Source organism: Ornithorhynchus anatinus, chromosome X1 (genome assembly GCF_004115215.2).
Source record: "Ornithorhynchus anatinus isolate Pmale09 chromosome X1, mOrnAna1.pri.v4, whole genome shotgun sequence".
Taxonomy (NCBI): Eukaryota; Metazoa; Chordata; class Mammalia; order Monotremata; family Ornithorhynchidae; genus Ornithorhynchus; species Ornithorhynchus anatinus.
Window position 1 is genome coordinate 104,925,481 of NC_041749.1, and position 20,739 is coordinate 104,946,219.

Below are 20,739 nucleotides of genomic sequence, written 5' to 3' on the forward strand. Positions count from 1 at the left end.
TCTGGCTTGGTATACAGGCCCCGTTGTCCAGGGCCAGAACTCCTGGATTGGGATGGGCCAGTCAACCAAGAAGAATTAAGGTACTTAGGCTTTTAGAGACTAAGGATGCTGAGGGAGCCAGAGAGAAGTTCCAGATATGAGAGTCATGTTGGGTCACAGGACTTTCCTCCTTGGGTGGCCCCAGACCTGGGCCAGACTTAAAATGTTATTGCTCTGGGGCATCCGGTTCTAGAACAGCCCCCAACAGAAGGGAGACCACATTTTAAACTAGGGTAGAGAACCCCCTTCAGTTGCCCAAAGTCAAGGAGGAGCATGCTGTGTTTCTACTCAGCTATAGGTTGTGGCTGAGGAATGGAAACACATCTGTATCATTAACCGTGCAATTTAATAAAGCACCTTGCCAGGGAGAATGTAGCCATCTTTTACTGAATTTTACATACCTATAGAAAATAAGGCAAGCTGCCTTCAGGGGCCTTAAGTCCAAGAGGCAGACCAGAATAATAATAATAATAATAATAATAATAATAATAATAATAATATTTGTTTAGTACTTGCTACGTGCCAAGCACTGTCTTAAGTGCTCGGATAGATACGAGATAATCAGGTCGGACCAGTTCCTGTCCCACCCTGGACTCAGAATCTTAATCCCCGTTTTACAGATGAGGTAACTGAGGCCCAGAGAAGTGAAGTGAATTTCCCAAGGTCATACAGCAGAGAAGCGGTGGAGCCGGGATTAGAACCCAGTCCTTCTGACTCCCAGGCCCGTGCTTTTATGTTGCCCACAGAACACGACGCTCCTTCAAACTCCTGCTGTTTTCCTGGCTAGACGTAGGAGGGCCAGGAGGAGGGAGTACCTCTTGGGATGGGAAGGGGCTTAGGGTAATGAATGAACGCTAATGGGTTTCTACTCATATAAAAGAGCACTCAGGGATATCCCACAGGGTTTCACCGACTGGTGGTTCCATCAGCTCTAATCTTATTTCTCTTGGACTTTCTCTAAGGTGCACTGTAATACTTCAGTTAGGTCAGGGGAAATGGAGGGCCTTTACTATACTCTGAAAGGCTCCTAGGCTTGAAGCGCTCAGTTTTATGCCTTCTTCCTCATCTCTTGCTTTTCCTTTGAAAGCAGAACTTTTCTTCTCACCAAAAAAGGACCTCTATTTTGGTATCAAAGATGGAGGCCTCAGTAACACCTTTCCCACATCTAGGTTTTCTAAGGACTCCCTGGAATCTTGCTCTTCCAACAAGCACCGAAGGATACCAAAGGAGGAAGGAAATCCCTGCTCCTCAATGTGGGATTCCACCCACAGTGGGCCCTGGGGCCCAACGCTCAGCGATGAATGTAGCCAGCCTCACTAACCTTTGAGCCATGGGATGGCTTGGTCTTCTTGGGGTCAGAGAAGGCAGAGAGTGGTATTGTGGGTAACATAGGGTAGTCAGGACTTGGCCTGGATACGGTTTCTGCTCCTTCTGGCATTACCATCACCTAGTAATAAAGAAGAGACAGATATTATCAGTGAGCAAGAACAAATGCCGGATAGCTGAATGAGAGGACTGCTTAAGAGAGCGCATCATCTATGCCTTTTTTAAGTGCTTGGGCTTTTTGATGAGATTTTTTTTCCCTAGCGCATAAAAAGGTACTTCTATTATGTGATACACCTCTGCTTGAGACTGAAGACAATCAAAGTGATCTGGCCCTTAGAGGACAACCAGGACCCAAACTGTGACCTTAAAGAGTCTCCAAGGAACCACAGGGAGACCGGTCCTCACACATACCCCAGGAAGACTTCACCTACAGGAGTGGAAGAGCCTGAAGAGAGTGCCAAGAATTCAGGGGAGCGCTTCTAGAAGTCCCCAAGCCTGATGTAGAAAGCGCTTTGGTTTTGAGATCCAAATCCTAATGTGGACAGCCAATGAGACTCCAGATAAATCCGGCACCGTATTATCATACATCGCCTGATGACCTCAGGATCGACAGGCATGCAATTCCCACCACATCCTCGAAAAGTTGGGTGGGCAACGGATAGTTCATTTTTCAGATGGAAGACTCCGAAAAACAAAGGTTAGAGCTTCTTGTCCAACAGCATAGAGTGAGGAGACCCAGCAGGCAGATGGAGGAAAGCTGTTCTTTTGATCCTTTGGCAAATGAGATTTCTTCCAACAAAGTTTGAGACCAAAAGGCTCATTATTTGGCTTTTTCCTTGCTGGAACACCATGGAGGGGAAAAAAAAAAAAAAGGGATAATCCCATTGGGGAGGTGATCCATCCCTCAAATGCCTACCCAACACATTCCATGTTGAGTCTGGTCCTCTAAGACTAGCACCAAGGTGAACATCGTTCAAGTCTAGGAAAAACACCAATGGAGAACTTCTGTCCTTTCCTCACCACTCCATATTCTGAGTAACTAGAAGAGTTCTTAATAGGCCTTTTAGATGCTAGTTCAGCAAAAGAATTGATGTTCCAGAGTCTACTAAGATTTGATCCCTAGTTGAACACAATCACTAAATTTAACTCAAGGGGGCATTGAGAGTGACAAGGTGATTTTTTACAATATGCTCAAAGGTAGGGATCGAGCAGCTTATTTCTTCTGTATCTTCTCCGAGTACCTGTTGTGCTGTGCTCTCATTGGCTGTATTCAATGGGTATTTGGCACTTTGTGAGAGAGAGGGCATCACTAACCACGTGCGAGGCTCTAACTTCCTTTGATATTGCTAGGAAAGGCCTCAACAATATACTTAAGAGCACCTGGTCCAACCTAGGGATCTGTGCATGAAACTGAATGGGCACCTCAGAACTTTACTGTGGGTGTGGAAAAGGGCCACCCAATCAATGACCCTTCCATCCTGATGGCTTTGCTGGGCAGACGTAGCCAGCGCTGGAAGAGAGATGTCTTTGGCCAGGGACCTGGCTCCTTCAAGAAGTAAGAACATGTTCTCTATTGAATATAGTCTATCGTGCTAAGTGCTTGGGAAAATTCAACAGGCGCTCATTTGAAACACCTTCCCCAACCAGAGGGAATTGACAAGCTAACGGGAGGAGACAAACATAGAAACATCTAAGACAGATGGTGGTATCAAAATAAAAAAGTGCATGTACAAGAGACTTATATATCCTTATGTACACAAAGTAATGAAGATGGGTGTCAATAAATGCATAAGTGCCAGAGGTGACTGTTGGGATAAATTCATCTCAGGGTGTTTGAGAATTCAGCGGAGAAGGCTTGCTGGAGGTGGGATTTACAGGAGGGCTTTCAAGGGAAGAAGGGTTGAAGTCTGCGGGATTTGGGGAGGAGCAGGGAAGGGGGAAGCAGTGCTAGGCTGGGGGTGTTCCTGCATGAGTAAAGGATCCGAGCAGTGGGGTCAAGTTAAGAGGAGTGAAGAGCTGGAGCTGGGGAGTAGTCAACAGAGACAATATGCTGCACGGCCTAGTGGAAAGAGTCCAGGCCTGGGAGTCAGAGGACTGGGGTTCTAATTCGGCTCTGCCACTTGTTGACTGTGTGACCTTGGGCAACTCACCTCGCTTCCCTAGACCAAGGTTACTTTAACTGTAAAATGGGAATTAAAACTGTGAGCCCCACGTGGAACAACCTGATTACCTTGTATCTATCCCAGCACTTAGAACAGTACTCGGCACATAAGTGATCAATACCATTATTATTATTATTAATAATAATAATAATTAAAAAATGGGGATCCTACTTAGACTGTGAGCCCAGTGTGGGACAAGGACTGTGTCCAACCTGATTACCTTGCATCTACCCCAGTGCTCAGAACAGTGCTTGACACATAGTAAGCACTTAAATACCACCATTATGATGATGACAATGATAATAATAGTAATAATATGTAAAATGGGCAAAGCTGGTGGGGAGTCATCTTTTCATTATAGCATCTCTCCCCACCCACTCGACTGTAAGCTCCTTAAGGGCACGGATCTTATCTACTAATTCCACTGTACTCTCGCCAAACACTTAACACAATGCTCTGCACACAGTAGACACTTCATAAATACTACCGACTGACCCTTGAAGCTAAACCAAAGGAGCTTTTGTGTGATGTGGAGATGGGCAGCCATTGGAGGGTTCTGAGGAGTGGAGGGATGATGATGATGATGGCATTTGTTAAGCGCTTACTATGTGCCAAGCACTGTTCTAAGCACTGATGTGTGCTGAGAGACATTTCAGGAAGACTGTAAGCTCCTTGTGGGCATGGATCAGGACTACCAACTCTATTCAGTTGATCGTATTTATTATAATTGTACTCAGTGGAAAGAGTCCGGGCTTGGGAGTTAGAGGTCCTGGGTTCGAATCCCGGCTCCGCCACTTGTCAGCTGTGTGACTGTGGGCAAGTCACTTAACTTCTCTGGGCCTCAGTTACCTCATCTGTAAAATGGGGATGAAGACTGTGAGCCTCACGTGGGACAACCTGATTACCCTGTATCTACCCCAGTGCTTAGAACAGTGCTCTGCACATAGTAAGCGCTTAACAAATGCCAACATTATTATTATTACTCTGTGCTGTACTATACGCTGCACAAAGTAAGCACTCTAAGGGCCATTAACTGAAGATGCTCTAGATAGCAACATGGAGTAGAGACTTAAGTGGGGAGAGGCTGGGGACAGGGAGGCCAGCCAAATAAGGAGGCTGACACAATAGCCTAACCGTGATATGACAAAGTGCATGAACCAGGGTGATGACTGTTTGGGTGGATAAGAGGTGGGAACTGTTTGGAGAAAGAATTGGTTGGATTTGGCAGTAGGCCAAATGAGAGAGCCAAAAGGGAAACAAGACTTGAGGATGATACCAAGGGCATGGGGTTTCAGGGACAGGGAGAGGGGTGGTGCTATCAGCAGACAGGGGGAGGCTGTGGGGAGGGGGAGATGAGAGGCTGTTTCCGTTTCAGACCTGCAGATTTGAGGTGCTGGGGGCTTATCCAAGTGGACATGTCTTGGAAGCAGGAAAAGAGGTGAAATTGAATAGCGGGGGTTGGGGGGGATGGTCAGAGCTAGAAAGGCAAGGATGAATTTTCAGTGCAACAAATGTAACCAACTCTCAATTCCTCATAGATGGGCTTGAAACCCGTCACCAGAACAACAGTGGGTGATAAAACTTTCAAGGAAGAAAATTCTCCAAGTCTTCAAGTTCAATATTAAGTGCAAATCACCAAGGGACATACTAGTCAGGAGGCTGGCTATTACCAGCAGCAGGCACCCAGGATCGTGTTAAAAACACCCTTTAACCGCTCACATCCTGACCAAACAAGCACCTGTCCATTCTTGTTCCTTACATGCAGTGACTGCTAGGAATGTCTACAGTCTAGGCAGTCACCTGATTGCGTAGATCGCCTTCCTATCATGCCCCTGGCATCGTCCATGTGCCAGCCACGCTGCCTCCCCGGACACTGGCACCGGCTTCCCTTCGCACCATCGAGGAGACCCCATCTTGCCCTGCTTTCCACCGTCCTGGTGGGAAAGAGAACAGCACCTGCAGCACCAGGCCTCATATAACCTCAGGGAGACTAGTCATTGCTGGGGCTACAGGTAGGCCATGGACTCTGAATCACAAGGAGCTGAAAGTTCTGCTCCTCTAGTCACATCTCTACTGACTTTTGTTCTATTTTGTGTATTTGTCCTAGTCTTTTATGCTGTTATGTGTTCTATTGTTCCCAAGGGGTCTGTCGCCAGTTCTCTCCCCACTTATATTCATAGATGGTGAGCCCCAAGAGAGACAGGGTTCGGGTCCAAGTCCCACCTGTACGCTCTTTCCCAGTGCTTAGTACAATGCTCTGCACACAGCAAGCACTTAATAAATATTACTACTACTCTTCCCCTCAACCCTCTCCTAGAATTTTCCACCTTTCTGGCTCCCACTCCTGTCTTTCCTATTTTCAAAGTTGCACCGTCAAATGGTGTATGTTCTTCGAAGAGAGGGCAATATGCAAATCAAGGCAAGCAAATGGAGCAAGGCTCCCTCGATCTTATGCTTTGGCCTGGAAATGCAAAATTGCTACAGGTGCTTCCTGGCCACCTAGCTGGCTGGATCGCTTTCCAAAGAGCCCCCGGAGGCTCAACTGACCCTGACCAACCAGCAGGAGAGACAGCTGTCATAACCCTTGATTACACAGGAGACCAGGTCCTTTCCTGAGGATTGGCTGGGAGGTAAGGAGGAAAAGCTGTCCTGTGTCTTCTACCCCTGGGGACCCTCATGGGCCAAAGCAGGTTGGGTTACAATTGCATTCTCCCATTTATATCCAATTCACCTCACCGGCTCCCTATTTTCTCTCCCCGCAGCTACAATAAGGCCCAATATTGCAAACTAGTTTTTACCCCCCCCAAATTTTTGAAACCTTTAGGAATACCTGCAATCAGTCCTGGATTGTACTGTCTTAAATCTGAACAACCCATACCCTACTTTGGAGGCCAGGCCTCAGCCCCTTTTCCAGATGCTGGTGCAGTGGGCTCTCCCTCCCAAGTCCCCTCGCTTCCAGCAGCTTCACCTGTGTTTCTTCCACTCAGGCCTGAAGCCTGGGGAGGGCTTTGCTTTCATTGATTCATGAGGAAACAATGGAAGCAAGAGTAGTAATGCTATTTATTAAGTACTTTCTGTGGGCAGAGCACTGTACTAAGCACTGGGAAAGAATACACAAGTGTGAATTTGACACGGTCTCTGTCTCTTAGGTAGCTTGTTAGTAAGAAATTTAGGCAGAGACTAGTCTTTTACACCACCTTCCAAACCCTGAAGACAGGGAGAGTGTGGAGAAATAAAATCCACAGATCATTCCCAAATCTCATTTCAGCCAGTGGGCTCAATCTCTCCCCTAAACCCTTTAATGGAGTTGCTAAGCAAACAGCAGAGTGGTCTGACTATAGAGTTTCAACTTCCTTTTTCGCTCCAGGCTCCTCCCCACTGTTCCCGTCGCCGCCACCAGCCCCCACAATCCATCCAGTGGGGTTAGGGCAGTGAAACGAGCAGCGTGGCCTAGTGGAAAGAGCCCAGGTCTGGGAGTCAGAAGGATCCGCTCTGCCACCTACCTGCTGTATGACCCTGACCAAGTCACTTCATTTCTCTGTGCCTCAGCTCCCTCATCTGCAAAAAGGGGATTCCACACCTGTTCTCCCTCCTGCTTAGACTATGAGCCCTGTGTGGGTCCTGATGATCTTGCATCTACCCCAGTGCTTGGCACAGTAAGCACTTAACAAAACCACAATTATTAGTACACAGACTGGTAAAGGGGCAGGGCTTGGCTTCACGGGCTCCGTCCTCTCCTGGTCTTGGCTTCACGGACTCCGTCCTCTCCTGGTTCTCCTCTTATCTCTCTGGTCGGTCATTCTCGGTCTCCTTTGCTGGCGCCTCCTCCCCCTCCCATCCTTTAACTGTTGGAGTTCCTCAAGGGTCAGTTCTTGGCCCTCTTCTGTTCTCCATTTACACTCACTCCCTTGGTGAACTCATTCGCTCTCACGGCTTTGACTACCATCTCTACGCAGATGACACGCAGATCTACATCTCCGCCCCTGTCCTCTCCCCCTCCATTCAGGCTGGCATCTCCTCCTGCCTCCAGGATGTCTCCACCTGGATGTCGGCCCGCCACCTAAAACTCAACATGAGCAAGACTGAGCTCCTCATCTTCCCTCCCAAACCCGGTTCTCTCCCAGACTTCCCTATCACCGTGGATGGCACAACCATCCTTCCCGTCTCTCGGGCCTGCAATCTTGGTGTCATCCTTGACTCGTCTCTCTCGTTCACCCCACACATCCTATCCGTTACCGAGACCTGCCGGTTTCACCTTTACGATATCGCCAAGATCCGCCCTTTCCTTTCCACCCAAACGGCTACCTTACTGCTATGGGCTCTCGTTATATCCCGGCTAGACTACTGTATCAGCCTTCTCTCTGATCTCCCTTCCTCCTCTCTCACCCCGCTCCAGTCTATTCTTCACTCCGCTGCCCGGCTCATCTTCCTGCAGAAACGCTCTGGGCCTGTCACTCCCCTTCTTAAACACCTCCAGTGGTTGCCTATCAACCTCCGCTCCAAACAAAAACTCCTCACTCTAGGCTTCAAGGCTCTACGTCACCTTGCCCCTTCTTACCTCTCCTCTCTTCTCTCTTTCTACCGCCCACCCCGCACGCTCCGCTCCTCCGCCGCCCACCTCCTCACCGTCCCTCGGTCTCGCCTATCCCGCTGTCGACCCCTGGGCCACGTCCTCCCGCGGTCCTGGAACGCCCTCCCTCCTCACCTCCGCCAAACTGATTCTCTTCCCCTCTTCAAAACCCTACTTAAAACTCACCTCCTCCAAGAGGCCTTCCCAGACTGAGCTCCCCTTCTCCCTCTACTCCCTCTACCGCCCCCCTTCACCTCTCCGCAGCTTAATCCTCTTTTCCGCCCATTTCCCTCTGCTCCTCCCCCTCTCCCTTCCCATCCCCTCAGCACTGTACTCGTCTGCTCAACTGTATATATTTTCATTACCCTATTTATTTTGTTAATGAAATGTACATCGCCTCGATTCTATTTAGTTGCCATTGTTTTTATGAGATGTTCTTCCCCTTGACTCTATTTATTGCCATTATTCTTGTCTGTCTGTCTCCCCCGATTAGACTGTAAGCCCATCAAACGGCAGGGACTGTCTCTATCTGTTGCCGACTTGTTCATTCCAAGCGCTTAGTACAGTGCTCTGCACATAGTAAGCGCTCAATAAATACTATTGAAATACTATTGAATGAATGAAAGGCACCAATCACACCCAAACTGGATAATCTGCCCCAGGTTGAGTTCTCCCTCTTCTGACAACGTGACACTGGAACCTAAACCTAATAATACTAACGGTGGCGGTATCCGTTAAGCGCTTATTATGTGCCAAGCATTGTACTAAGCAAATCAGGTCGGACACAGTCCCTGTCCCACATGGGGCTCATAGTCTTACTCCCGATTTGACAGATGAGGTAACTGAGGCACAGAGAAGTGAAATGACTCGCCCCAAGTCACGCAGCAGACAAGTGGCGAGGCTGAAACTAGAACCCAGGTCCTTCTGGCTCCCAGGTCCGTGTTCTATCCACTAGGCCATGCTGCTTTCTGTTGAAATCGAGAGCGGTTATCTTCCTCAGCCTGGTGTCCCTCTTACATACTACTCTTGTCAGGAAATGGCTGGCTTGAAAAACAACCAGGGAGCGAGCGCCACCGTGACCGCTGAGCAGGTCAACTTCCGAGATAAAATGAAGGGCCTCTCCTCCGGGGGTCAAGGGAACTTTCCCAGACAGCACTGTCAGCCTTCACCCCTCACCCGTCTTGCAACACTCACCCCTCCTGCCTTAAGGAGCTTGCGTCGGAAATCCTTGGTGGGGTTGTTGAATGTCAGTTTCTCACAACGAAGGTGATTCACAGGCGGGTTTCCCTCCAGATTCAGGAACAGGTCGTAGGTGAAGCAAACCTTCTTTGGTTCCTCCTAAAATCAAGCAAACAAAGCCTATCTTAGAGGGTCAGATGGACAGTGGCAAAGAGTGGGAGAACAAATATCACATGGCACTCCTACAATGTACTAGAGGCAGTCGGCTGCTAGGGAGGCCTTTTTGCCTATTTCCCCCTCCTCCCATGTCCCTCTTCTCCTCCCCATCATCCCTTCTCTCCTATCCTTTGCCTCCTTTGTTTTGAGCAGTAGGACATGAGAAGCTGTGTGTTTCAAGCCCGCTCTCTGGAAGAAGGGTGCTAGAGACATCACATGAATGACATTTTTGCTGGGCCATACTGAAGATCTGTGGGGACTGGGTTAGATCAGACAGCTAGTGCACATTCACCAGAGAAAGGGCTGGAAACTATCTCCTCAAGAAGCTCTTCAATAGCTCAGGGAGGGGACAGAAGCCACCATCACTAAAGGAACACGTGGATCCTGGAGTTGCTCGTTGCACACACCTCAGCTAGTGATCAGCAAGCGTTGGCCTCAGATGCTGCACACGCAGCCTCTGGGATCAGAAATTTGGGGAAAGGGAAGGAAAACGCACACAAGCCATCAATTCGAGGATGATGCTGGAGGTTGTTCTGGGGCAGGTGGGTGTGGCTGAAGACCGATGCACCACCATCACCAAGCCATTCCACACTGTTCCCACCCCAATATACCTGGAAATAAACCAGATTTTTTTCTCACAACACGCAGCTTGGTTGTCCCAAGGATCTTGACCAACCAGTTTGAAGTCTAAACAGCAGCGCGGCCAGGGGGATTCAGCTTAACTTCTTAAGCCAATCCCAACATTATGCCAACAGAGCTCATCCTGAGAGAAGAAAAAGGCAATCTCGCAGGTCAGCCCCTGTCCACAGTGAGCCAGAACAGATGTCCTCAGCCTCAGGGTGTGCTCTGACTTGCCCCTATGCTGTTCCCTGACTCAGATTTTGAATCACTGCTGTCGCCATGAGGGTAATTCCACTCAACCTGCTAATCGATCGATATTATTTACGAGTGCCTACTGGGAGTAGAGAGCCACGCTAAGTGCTTGGAAGGGGCTGGGGGAGTGGAGAGGGAGTTCCTAGGCAGGAGGAAGGGCACAAGCCAGGATCAGAGCTGGGAGAGTGAAAAACGAGGCACGGTGAGAAGCGGAGCTTGGGAGGAACAGGAAATGCCAGCTGGGGTGTGTGGTAAGAGAAGAGAGTGGAGAGATAAGAGGGAGAGAGCTGGGGAGTACCTCCAAACCAATGGTCACAAGTTTCTGTTAGGCACGAAGATGAATGGGTAAGTACAGTAGGTTTTGGTTTTTTTTACGAATGGACAGATGCGAAGCAATGCTGTAGAAAGCTAATCTGAGCCGCAGCGTGGAGGGGAGAGGCTGGAGACAAGAAGATCACTGAGAAGGTGAATACAGTAGTCAAATGGGGATATGACCAGTGACTGGACCAGGGCGGTGGTCATTTGGACTGAGAAAGGGTGGTATTTTGGAAATACCAAGGAGGAACAAAACATGATGGGATTTAGCAACGGACTAAATGTGAGAGTTGAAAGAGACTGAGGAATCATGGATAATGTCAGGGTTGCAAGCCTCAGATACAAGGATGGCGGTGGTGTCAACTGGGAAAGTTAGGTGGAGAAGAGGATTTGGGAGGGAAGATGAGAAATTCAGTTTCCAACATATTGAGCCTGAGGTGCCAGCAGGACATCCATATGGGCCATGTCTTGCATGCAAGAGGAAATGCAAGACTGCAGATGGGGGGAAAAAAGTCGGGGCTAGCAAGACAGATTTGGAAGCCATCCATGTAGAGGTGATAACTGAAAGCCTTGGGATCAGACGAGCTCCCTGAGACAATACAAAGCGAGGAGAATAGGGAAGTCAGAACAGAGCCTTGAGGGACACCCTGTTAAGGGGATGGGGATGGAAGAGGAGAGAGCAAAAACAAACAAAAAAACAAAACAAAAAAACCCCTGAGAAACAGTGGCCAGAGGGCAGACTCAGTGGAGTGAAGGGGCAGAAACCAGACTGGTAAGTCGAGAAGGGAGTAAGTACAGATGAAGGGGAGGCGGCAGGTTGATACAACCCATTCTGGGAGTTTGGCCAGGAATGAGAGCAGGGAAATGGGGCAATAGCCAGAGAGAGCAGTGGAATCAAGAGAACACTTTGTAAGCACAGTGGAGATTTGAGCACGGTTGAAAGCAAAGGGATAGGAGCCCAGTCCCCGCTCCTCCCATGTCAGGCCACCCTCTCCCTTTGAGTTTATAGTAGTAGAGACACACCCTACCAGCTCTCCACGAATGGTATTTATTGAGCACTTACTGTGTGCAGAGCACTGTACTAAGCACTTGGGAAAGTACAATATAAAAGAGTCAGTAACCATGTTCCTTGCCCACAAGGAGTTTACAGTCTGGAGTTCCACATAACGTGCTACAGGGCCCTCCCTCTCCAACCGGGTCCCAACACATACATACACAACCCAGAGCCTGGGGGGCGGGGGGGCAAGAATAACTCTGGTTTACTCCTTGCCCCAGACCCAAAGATTACAGTCTGTTTTCTCATCTTGGAACTGGAAATAAGCATCAACGCACACACCATCATTGCATCCAAACTGTTACCACGTTAATCCAAGCACCTATCCTAACCTGCCTTGATTACTCTATCAGCCTCCTTGCTGATCTCCCTGCCTCTCCCCACTCCAGTCCATATTTCACTCTGCTGGCCAGATCACTTTTCTGCAAAAACATTCAGGCCATGTTTCCCCACTCCTCAAGAACCTCTATTGGTTGCCCATCCGCCTCCGCATCAAACTTCTTTCCATTGGCCTTAAAGCACTCAATTAGTTTGCCCCTCCCACCTCACCTTGCCACTCTCCTATTACAACCCAGCCGGCACACTTCGCTCCTCTAATGCCAGCCTACTCACTCACTGTACTCCATCTTGTCTATCTCGTCACCGACCTCTCACCCACGTCCTGCCTCTGGCCTGGAACAGCCTCCCTCCTCCTACCTGACAATCACTCTCCCCCTTTCAAATCCTTATTGACGGCACATCACCAAGAGGGCTTCCCTGACTAAGCCCTCATTTATTTTTCTCCCACTCCCTCCTGCGTCACCCTGATTTGCACCCTTTATTCACCCCAAGCCCCCAGACCTACAGCACTTAGGTACATGTCCATAATTTATTTCTGTCTGATGTCTGTCTTCCCTTCTGGGCGGTAGGCTTGTTGCGGGTAGGGATTATGTCTACCAACTCTGTCAATTATAAAAATAATTATGGTACTTGTTAAACGCTTACTATGTGCCAAGCACTGTTCTAAGCACTGGGGTAGATACAAGTTAATCAGGTTAGACCAAGCGCTTAGTATTAAGTACTCTCCAAACAGTAAGCGCTCAATAAATATGATTGAATGGTTGATTGTAGCCAGCCAGGCCAGGTTCCCTAATAATTTACCCATTTTCCAGCCCCATCATCTCTCACTTTGTCTCTCTCTCAAAGTGAATTCTTTGCTAGAAACCAGGATCAGCACCCAGTCACCACTTCTGGATCATGTTAAATCAATGATTGGGCTGGGTCTAAACCTGCACTTTGCAATCTTTTTGAGTATTCCTGTTTCCAAGGACACTGTGGTCAGGTGGAAAGCACATTGGTCTGGAAATCAGGAAAACTGAGTTCTAGTCCCAACTCTGCCACGGACCTGCCAAGTGACCTTGGGCAAGTCACTTAACAATTGGGCCTCAGTTTCCTCATCTCTAAAATAATGTGGATAATAATTCTGACTGTGCAGGAATATTGAGAGCAAACTGATAACTCTGAGTTGCAGTGCTTTAGAAAAATAGGTGTTCTACCAAGTTCAAAATGCTATCACTGCCACTGCCTTGAAAAATGGCACAGTCGGGGTGGGTCCAAAAATGGGAAGGGACAGGGTGGGGAGAAGAGAGAGAAAGGGGGTGTGGGGGGGGGGAGGTACAGAGAGGCAGAGGCAGCAGGAGAGACAGAGAGAGGGCAGGAGATTTTCCTTCCACATGCACATGATCCAGAAACGCTCAGGAGAAGACTGGAACAAACATCGCAGCTCCCTCCGCAATCTCTGCTTGAAATGCCTGACAGCTCTTTGGGGGAAGAGATATTGAGTCGGGGTGACCAAGGGAAATCACTGAGTTTTCCCTCCCCTACCTTTTCCCCTTCTGTGGTGGAGACCAGCCTTCACCATCTGACATACCACGAAGTGTCACCATGCCAGAAATACCACCAACTGAAAAACGCTCAGAGAAATAGCCCTGGTATTAAACAAAGAGAGAGTTAAACTGCTTCTCTTCCCCCAACACTCTGAATTCATTTAACGAAATCTGGTGGGTTTAGGGGCAATTCTTCTACTTGCTAATGAAAAAGGTTCACTTTGGCCATGTAGGCAATTGGGTCAAACCAATCAACAGCTGAGGCCCAGATATGGTTCACCTCAGGTCCCTGGACTAAATGCAGTGCTATTTTGTATAAGCCTAGCCCCAGGGCCTAATCGCTATTGCATTTCAGTCAGACATCAAGTATCACTCCAGTCCCCTCCCTTTCATCGGGGCTACCAAGGAACCAGAGATCAGTCGCTCTCTGCCGGAAGTTGACTTGACTTCCCAGAAGCCAAGACGCCAGGCCAGGCACGGTAGGAGAGGAGCGCAAAGGAGCCTAACGCAACCCATCATCGTCTCCTGAAGGGCAAACTGAGGACCCAGCTGCTGGCGGCCTGAGCAGGTCGAGGCAACGGGTGGAGAAGGGAGGGAGAAAGACAAGCGGTGGGGTGAGGGAAACAAGAGGAGGGTCACCTTGGCATCCATCCGGGGGCCTTTAATGCCCCTTTGGTCAGGGTCCTGATAGGGTAAGCAGGGCTCAACCAATATAGACAGTAAAAATAAATCAACGGTGATGAAACCTACGTCTGACAGGCAAACAAAGCAGCAACACCAAACTAAAGCCATGAATAAATGCGCTAAAAACGGTACAACCCCAGCCTCAGGGCCACGGGAGAGCATAAGTAGTACTTTTGTTTGACTGGGTTTTGTTCTGTTTTCTAAATGGTATTTGTTAAGTGCTTACTATGTGCCAGGCGCTGTACTAAGCGCTGGGGTAGATACAAGCTAATCAGGTTGGACACAGTCCATGTACCATATGGGGCGCAGTCTTAATCCTCATTTTCCAGATGAGGTAACTGAGGCACAGAGAAGTTAGATGACTTGCCCAGGTCACACAGGAGACAAGTGGCAGAGTCGAGATCAGAACACAGGTCCTTCCAACTCCCAGGTCTGTGCTCTACCCACTAGGCCACGCTGCTGGGGAGAAGATACCCTGTCAGCTGCTCTTTCTCCACCCACCTTTCTCGCAATGCCTTCACTCTAATATCGACATTCTGAGCTGGAGTCTAGAAGTCCTTTGGGGGGGCGGGGCGCAGGCGGTGTCGTGTCTACCAACTGTCTTGTACTCTCCCAAGGGTTTAGTACAGTGTTCTGCACACAGTAAGCACTCAAATACCACTGATCCATTGACTGATTGCATGAATGGCTGTTGGAGGAAGCACAGGCTGGGCTCAGAAAAGGAATCTCTAGACCAAGAAAGTGGGGAGAGGGGTGGTTGAACTGGGGTTGGGAAGGAGTTTTAGGAGCTGCCTCCAGTCAGGTGATGGGCAGGAGGAGAGAAACAATCCTGCCCCTCTCCCTTCTCTTACTGTTGAATGTCTGCCACCAAACTACACAAGAGGTGAGAAGCAGCAAGGCCTAGTGGATAGAGCACGGGCCCAGCAGTCAGAAGGACTTGGGTTTGAATTCTGACTCCACCACTTGTCTGCTGTGGGACCTTGGGCAAGTCATTTCACTTCTCTGGGCCTCAGTTACCTCATCTGTACAATGGGGATTAACCCTGTGAGCCCCAAGTGGGTAAAGGAATGCATTCAACCTGATTAGCTTGGATCTACCCCCACTGCTTAATAGAGCACCTGGCACACAGTAAGTGTTTAACAGATAGCATTTTTCAAAAAAATTGGGGTGAGTGGCAGGAAGGGGACTGATTGTTTGAGAAACAGTATGGCTTTAGTGGAAAGAACACAGACCTGGGAGTCAGAGGACCTGGCTTCTGATCCGGAGAAGCAGCATGGCTTAGTGGAAAGAGCACGGGCTTGGGAGTCAGAGGTCATGGATTCTAATGCCGGCTCCTCTACTTGTCAGCTGTGTGACTTTGGGCAAGTCACTTAACTTCTCTGTGTCTCAGTTATCTCATCTGTAATAGGGGGATTAAGACTGTGAGCTCCAAGTGGGATAACCTGATTACCTTGTATCTCCCCCAGCGCTTAGAACAGTGCTTGGCACATAGTAAGCGCTTAACAAACACCATTACTATTATCCCGGCTCTATCACATGTCTGTTTGACTTGGGCAAGTTACTTTATTCCCTGGGCCTCGGGTTCCTTCTCTGTAAAGTGAGGAAAAGTGAGGATGCAATACCTGCTCTCTCTGTCCCTTAGATTGGGAACCCCATGTGAGACAGGGACTATGTCCGATCTGATGATCTGGTATCCATCTCAGCATTGAGAACAGTGCTCAGCACGTAGTAAGCACTTTTTTAACCAATTCCACAGGTATTATCACTCTTATGACATTTCAATTATCTGTACCAACTGCCCCAGCCAGCCATGTAGAAAATGAACAGTACATAAAACCGTCCTGTATATATACACAAAAGATTTACCAGGTGAGTGAAATAACCACACCTTGCCACATGGTGGGCTTAAATGATTTGTTTTTGACAAGAAGGTGAAGAGTAGCTGTTGGTAAAGCCGGCTTACAGATAAAAAAACTTCATTCTCCCTACTGCCTAGTACTTGAGGCAAGTGCTGGACTCGGAGAGATTTCCCCTTCCCTCCTACCCAAGCTTCTAGAATATTAACACCAACCTCACCCACCCCCGACTCTTCACTCTTGCCTGGAGACAGACGGCAGGAACTAGACCTCAGGCAGTCTTTCCTTCATAAATAAATCCCCTGCTTAGTCACTTGCGCTCCTCTCCGAGCTTCTTTGGTGCTGGCTTTCTATGCCCCAAATGCCTCCATGCTGAGTGCGGCATTCCTGATAAATGTCTCAGCAGAGTACCGCATCACTGCCATGATCTTTAGCTCAGGGCTTTTGGAACACCAACTAAAGGCCCATTTCTTGGCCCGCTTCTTATGTCTTAACTCCTTTCAATGATGAGCACATAGGAGGCTTCCTCTACCTTCCCAATACAGTCTTTGTGGTTCAGACCCTTTCTCCCCTAGGTACAACCAAATTTTACACACTGAATGGCAAAAATGTGTCAAATCAATCTGCATCATTCCCATGTCTATCTATGTACAAGGGCCACTTCCACAGAGCACCCCCTTCTCGGTACAGTGCTCAATAAATATGACTGAATGAATGGGAGAGGGCACAGTGAAGTCGGCTGCTGTTACGGTCTCTGTGGTCTTCTGGGACCACAGGCTGCCCCTGTTCTTCCTCCAGGCTGTCCTGCAGCATGTGCCACTGGGCCCCGGGGCCCAGCTGAGAAAGTAGGTATGGCTCACGGCCCACCCTCGCCACTACTGCTAAAACAACTCGAGTGCTTGTGGCTGGAGCGACGAAAGATTTTTCCCCTCTCAAGCACCAGGATCTGAGCAATGCTCACCCTCGATTGCAAGGGCCCCAAAATGGTACACAACTGGATTTTCAAGGACACGATGTGTGAGGCATTCTCATTGTGACCCGGACATCCACTGATACAATCTCATTGCCAGCAGCTTCGAACCGGAGGACAACACTACATATTTCTGTCTCGAGTGCTTGCATCAGAGGTGTGTGACAAAAATACCACAAGAGATAAAATAAACCCAAGAGATTAAAATCCTGGATGCAAGAGCAAGAAAATGGAAGCTGCTTCTTGATTCGATAAAAGAAGCAGCTCCAAGAGACATGTTATGGGCATTGCAGAGTACCAACAGAAAAGGTTTTGGAGTCCCCGGGGTGGGGGGTCCATGTTAGCCTCAGGGGACCTGCTCCAAAGAAAGCAGGGCTAAAGCAGGATGGGTCCCTATCTGGGGACTCCGTGGAGCTGGTGGGATTCCAGGGTGCCTGCAGGATTCCTATGGGCTCCAGGCAGAGGATGGTGGGGCCTGGTTCTGCCCACTTGACCCTTGGGGGGGGGGAGAAACGGGACACCTGGACTATTCAGCCCCTAAGGGGGCAGAGGCCCCAAAGAGGGCAGGAGTCAGGCTTTGTCTGGACATCCATCTCCACTGGCCCAGAAGGTCCTGAGATGCCCCAAAGGCAGTCTAGGGTTGAAGAGGGTTCCTGGGGTAGGGGGAGAAGGAGGTGAAAGGGGAGGGAGGGTGTCACTGAGATACCTACATCCTGTCACTGGCAAGCCAGCAGAAAATAATTCAATTCCTTTAGGACTTGGATCCTGTGGTTGCTTTGTTAATAATAATGTTGGTATTTGTTAAGCGCTTACTATGTGCAGAGCACTGTTCTAAGCGCTGGGGTAGACACAGGGGAATCAGGTTGTCCCACGTGGGGCTCACAGTCTTCATCCTCATTTTACAGATGAGGTAACTGAGGCACAGAGAAGTTAAGTGACTTGCCCACAGTCACACAGCTGACAGGTGGCAGAGCTGGGATTCGAACTCATGAGCTCTGACTCCAAAGCCCAGGCTCTTTCCACTGAGCCACGCTGCTTCTCTGTTGCTCCTGATGGGAGGCGGAGGCTTGTGGAAAGAGCATGGGACTGGATATCAGGAGGCTGAGTTCTAGTCCCAGCTCTGCCCATGGCCTGCTGTGTGACCTTGGGCAGGTCACAACCTTTCCAGGCCTCAGCTGGCTTTTCTGTATACTGGGTTTAAGATAGATTCATAAGCCTCACGTGGGACTAGGACTGTGTCCCATCAGATGACCTTGTATCTACCCCAGTGTCTGGCGCATAGTAAATGCTGAATAAATGCATGAAGAAGAAGAAGAAGAAAAAGAAGAAGAAGAGTTATTATGTAACCCACTCTCCCCCAGCCACCACCGCCTTCACTGGCAACTTTGGACCTGCATTCCCCCACGCCTTCTTCTTGCTGGATGGCTGCCTCGCTAGCAGTCAGCCTGATATAAGCACACTGTTTTGAGGGGAGTGGCCCGCTACTAGGACGATAAATGTTTCCACTGGAAAGTTGAGATAATAGCAGAATGAAGAAAGACAAGAGTTCCTTCTTCCGGGAAAAGCAAAGTTCCCCGGGCCTGTTAAGGTATGCCTCCCATCCTCCTGGGCCTCCCTTCCCTTTTGGGCCAAAGCCACTAACTGCACACCTGCTGCAAAACCCTGGGGATGCACAACTGTCAGTGACGAGCAAAGGAGGCCAAAACAAAAATCGGGCATTTCCGAAGGAGGGGCGAACTACAAACCGACACTGTGTTCCCTGCCTTCTCCAGCGGGGACCTGAAATTCTCTGAAGTTGAGCTTCAGAGTCGGTGATATGACGTAACAGTTTCTCCGCTTCCTGGAGTCAGGGGTGTATGGTGCTTCCACTCTGCGTGCAGGTTGCTGGGACTGCAGTTTCAAAGGAAGCTTTCCACCCACCTTTGGCCCGACCACATTACTTAGCAGAGCTCCTCCCTGGTCTCTAGTAGGGTCACTGGCTGGACCTGGTCGGAACAGACTCGTCTCGTTTCCCTTTAGCTAGCTGGTGCCAGCTAACTGGCCCAAAAAACCAAACAGAACACATAATACTCTCCATCTTGCAGATCTGGACTGCATTGGGAAAATTCTTCATTTCATAATTACTAGCACTCTAAATGTGGATAGGTCATTTAGACCTGCAACAGAAAAATACTGATTAGACCAAACCCCAAACCATTCACGCCACAAAATGCCTTTACAAACACCCCATTCCCATCACATTTTACCAAAAAAGCAAAACAAAAAAAACCCTTTTAAGGTCAGAGTCATGGTTAACCGGCTAGCCACTTGACTCCACCGGACTCAGACCTTATTCAAAAAGCTGCGGACTCAGTAAAGGGGAGGGGGGAAGGTGGGGAGAGACCCTCACTTCTGCCAACTGGCTCAAAACTTCCAAAGTAGAAGCTTAATGATGCATGCTATTTGAGATAGGTGATCCTACTTGAGACTTTTAATAAATACTACAAAAATCAAAAGATACTGTGAAATAGCAACATGGTCTAATGGATACAGAGCACACACCTGGGAGCCAGAAGGACCTGGGTTCTGGTCCCGGATCTGCTATCTGCCTGTGTGACTTTGGGCAAGTCACTTCACTTCTCTGTGCCTCAGTTACCTCATCTGAAAAATGGGTATTAAGACTTAGAGCCTTGTGTGGGACAGGGACTGGGTCCAACCTGATTGATTTGTATCTACTCCTAAACTTAGTACAGTGCCTGGCAAATAGTAAGTGCTTAAATACCATTAAAATATATATATATATATTCCTGACTTTGTCAAAGTGCCTCTATAAAGCCACATTCTCCTGTAGGAACACATATGCTTCAGGAATCTCAAATCAAACAATACTTTTCTAAGGATTAAAAACCAAACCAAACCAAAAAAAAAAGCAAAACAAAAACAAAACAAAAACCAGGCGGCACAATTAGGAAACATTCATACTGGCTTGTCACAACTATATGGCACTCTGACCTTTACCCAAGTCTATTCACACAATGTCCCTTCTGTTCTGGGCCATTAGTTAGTTTTTAAAAAGCAACTGCAATCTATGGGTAAGACCATTCTCACTCAGCTGCATAAAACCAGCCAATTGTCCACTCATCACATAGCAACCGCCAGAAGCTAGCACTCTGGAAGGAAAGAGAGACTAAAAGCTTTAGTTAAGGAGTGGGCCTGCCCCTCTTCTGAACTTCAAATTCCCCTTTCGCCTTTAGAGGTTACATGGGGAAACATGCACCAAATCAACAACCTCTGGACAACCCAGCTTTCTAGGGGTGAAGGAGAGGGGAAGAGAAAACAGTTTATGGGCAATGACCCTTTTATGGTAGAGTCAAGGAGTCACTCTTAATTGGGGAGATTTAAGTTGTCGTTTAATAAATTAGCCCAACCCAGCTCTAATGCAATTTCATTTGAAGGAGAAGGAAAGTGGCATCATTCTGGCTCAGTTCCGAGTTTCAGACATTGACAGGGTGAGCCTCTTCAATCATATGTCATTCATTTTTTTAGGGAGGAAATTTGCTCTCCGGCTCCCGGTCGCTTCCCAGTTTTGCTCTTTATCTGCTTCATAGTTTCTCGGTAGGATTCTCTCTCACACTCATTCTATGTGGGGGT

General features: G+C 48.6%; 1 protein-coding gene across 8 annotated transcripts in view; it reads right to left on the reverse strand.

The window, feature by feature from the left end:
* Positions 1 to 20,739, reverse strand: part of MLLT1 (MLLT1 super elongation complex subunit) — a 71,652-nt gene that overhangs the window by 30,339 nt on the left and 20,574 nt on the right. For 7 of the 8 annotated variants that reach the window (XM_029051699.1, XM_029051697.1, XM_029051696.1 and 4 more), the window contains 2 exons: positions 9,292 to 9,435; positions 1,361 to 1,486 (listed from right to left, as the gene is read on the reverse strand). In XM_029051699.1, the coding sequence (XP_028907532.1) occupies positions 1,361 to 1,486; positions 9,292 to 9,435 (270 nt within the window). The remainder of the gene's footprint in view (positions 1 to 1,360; positions 1,487 to 9,291; positions 9,436 to 20,739) is intronic. The other variant, XM_029051698.1, reaches the window with a different exon arrangement.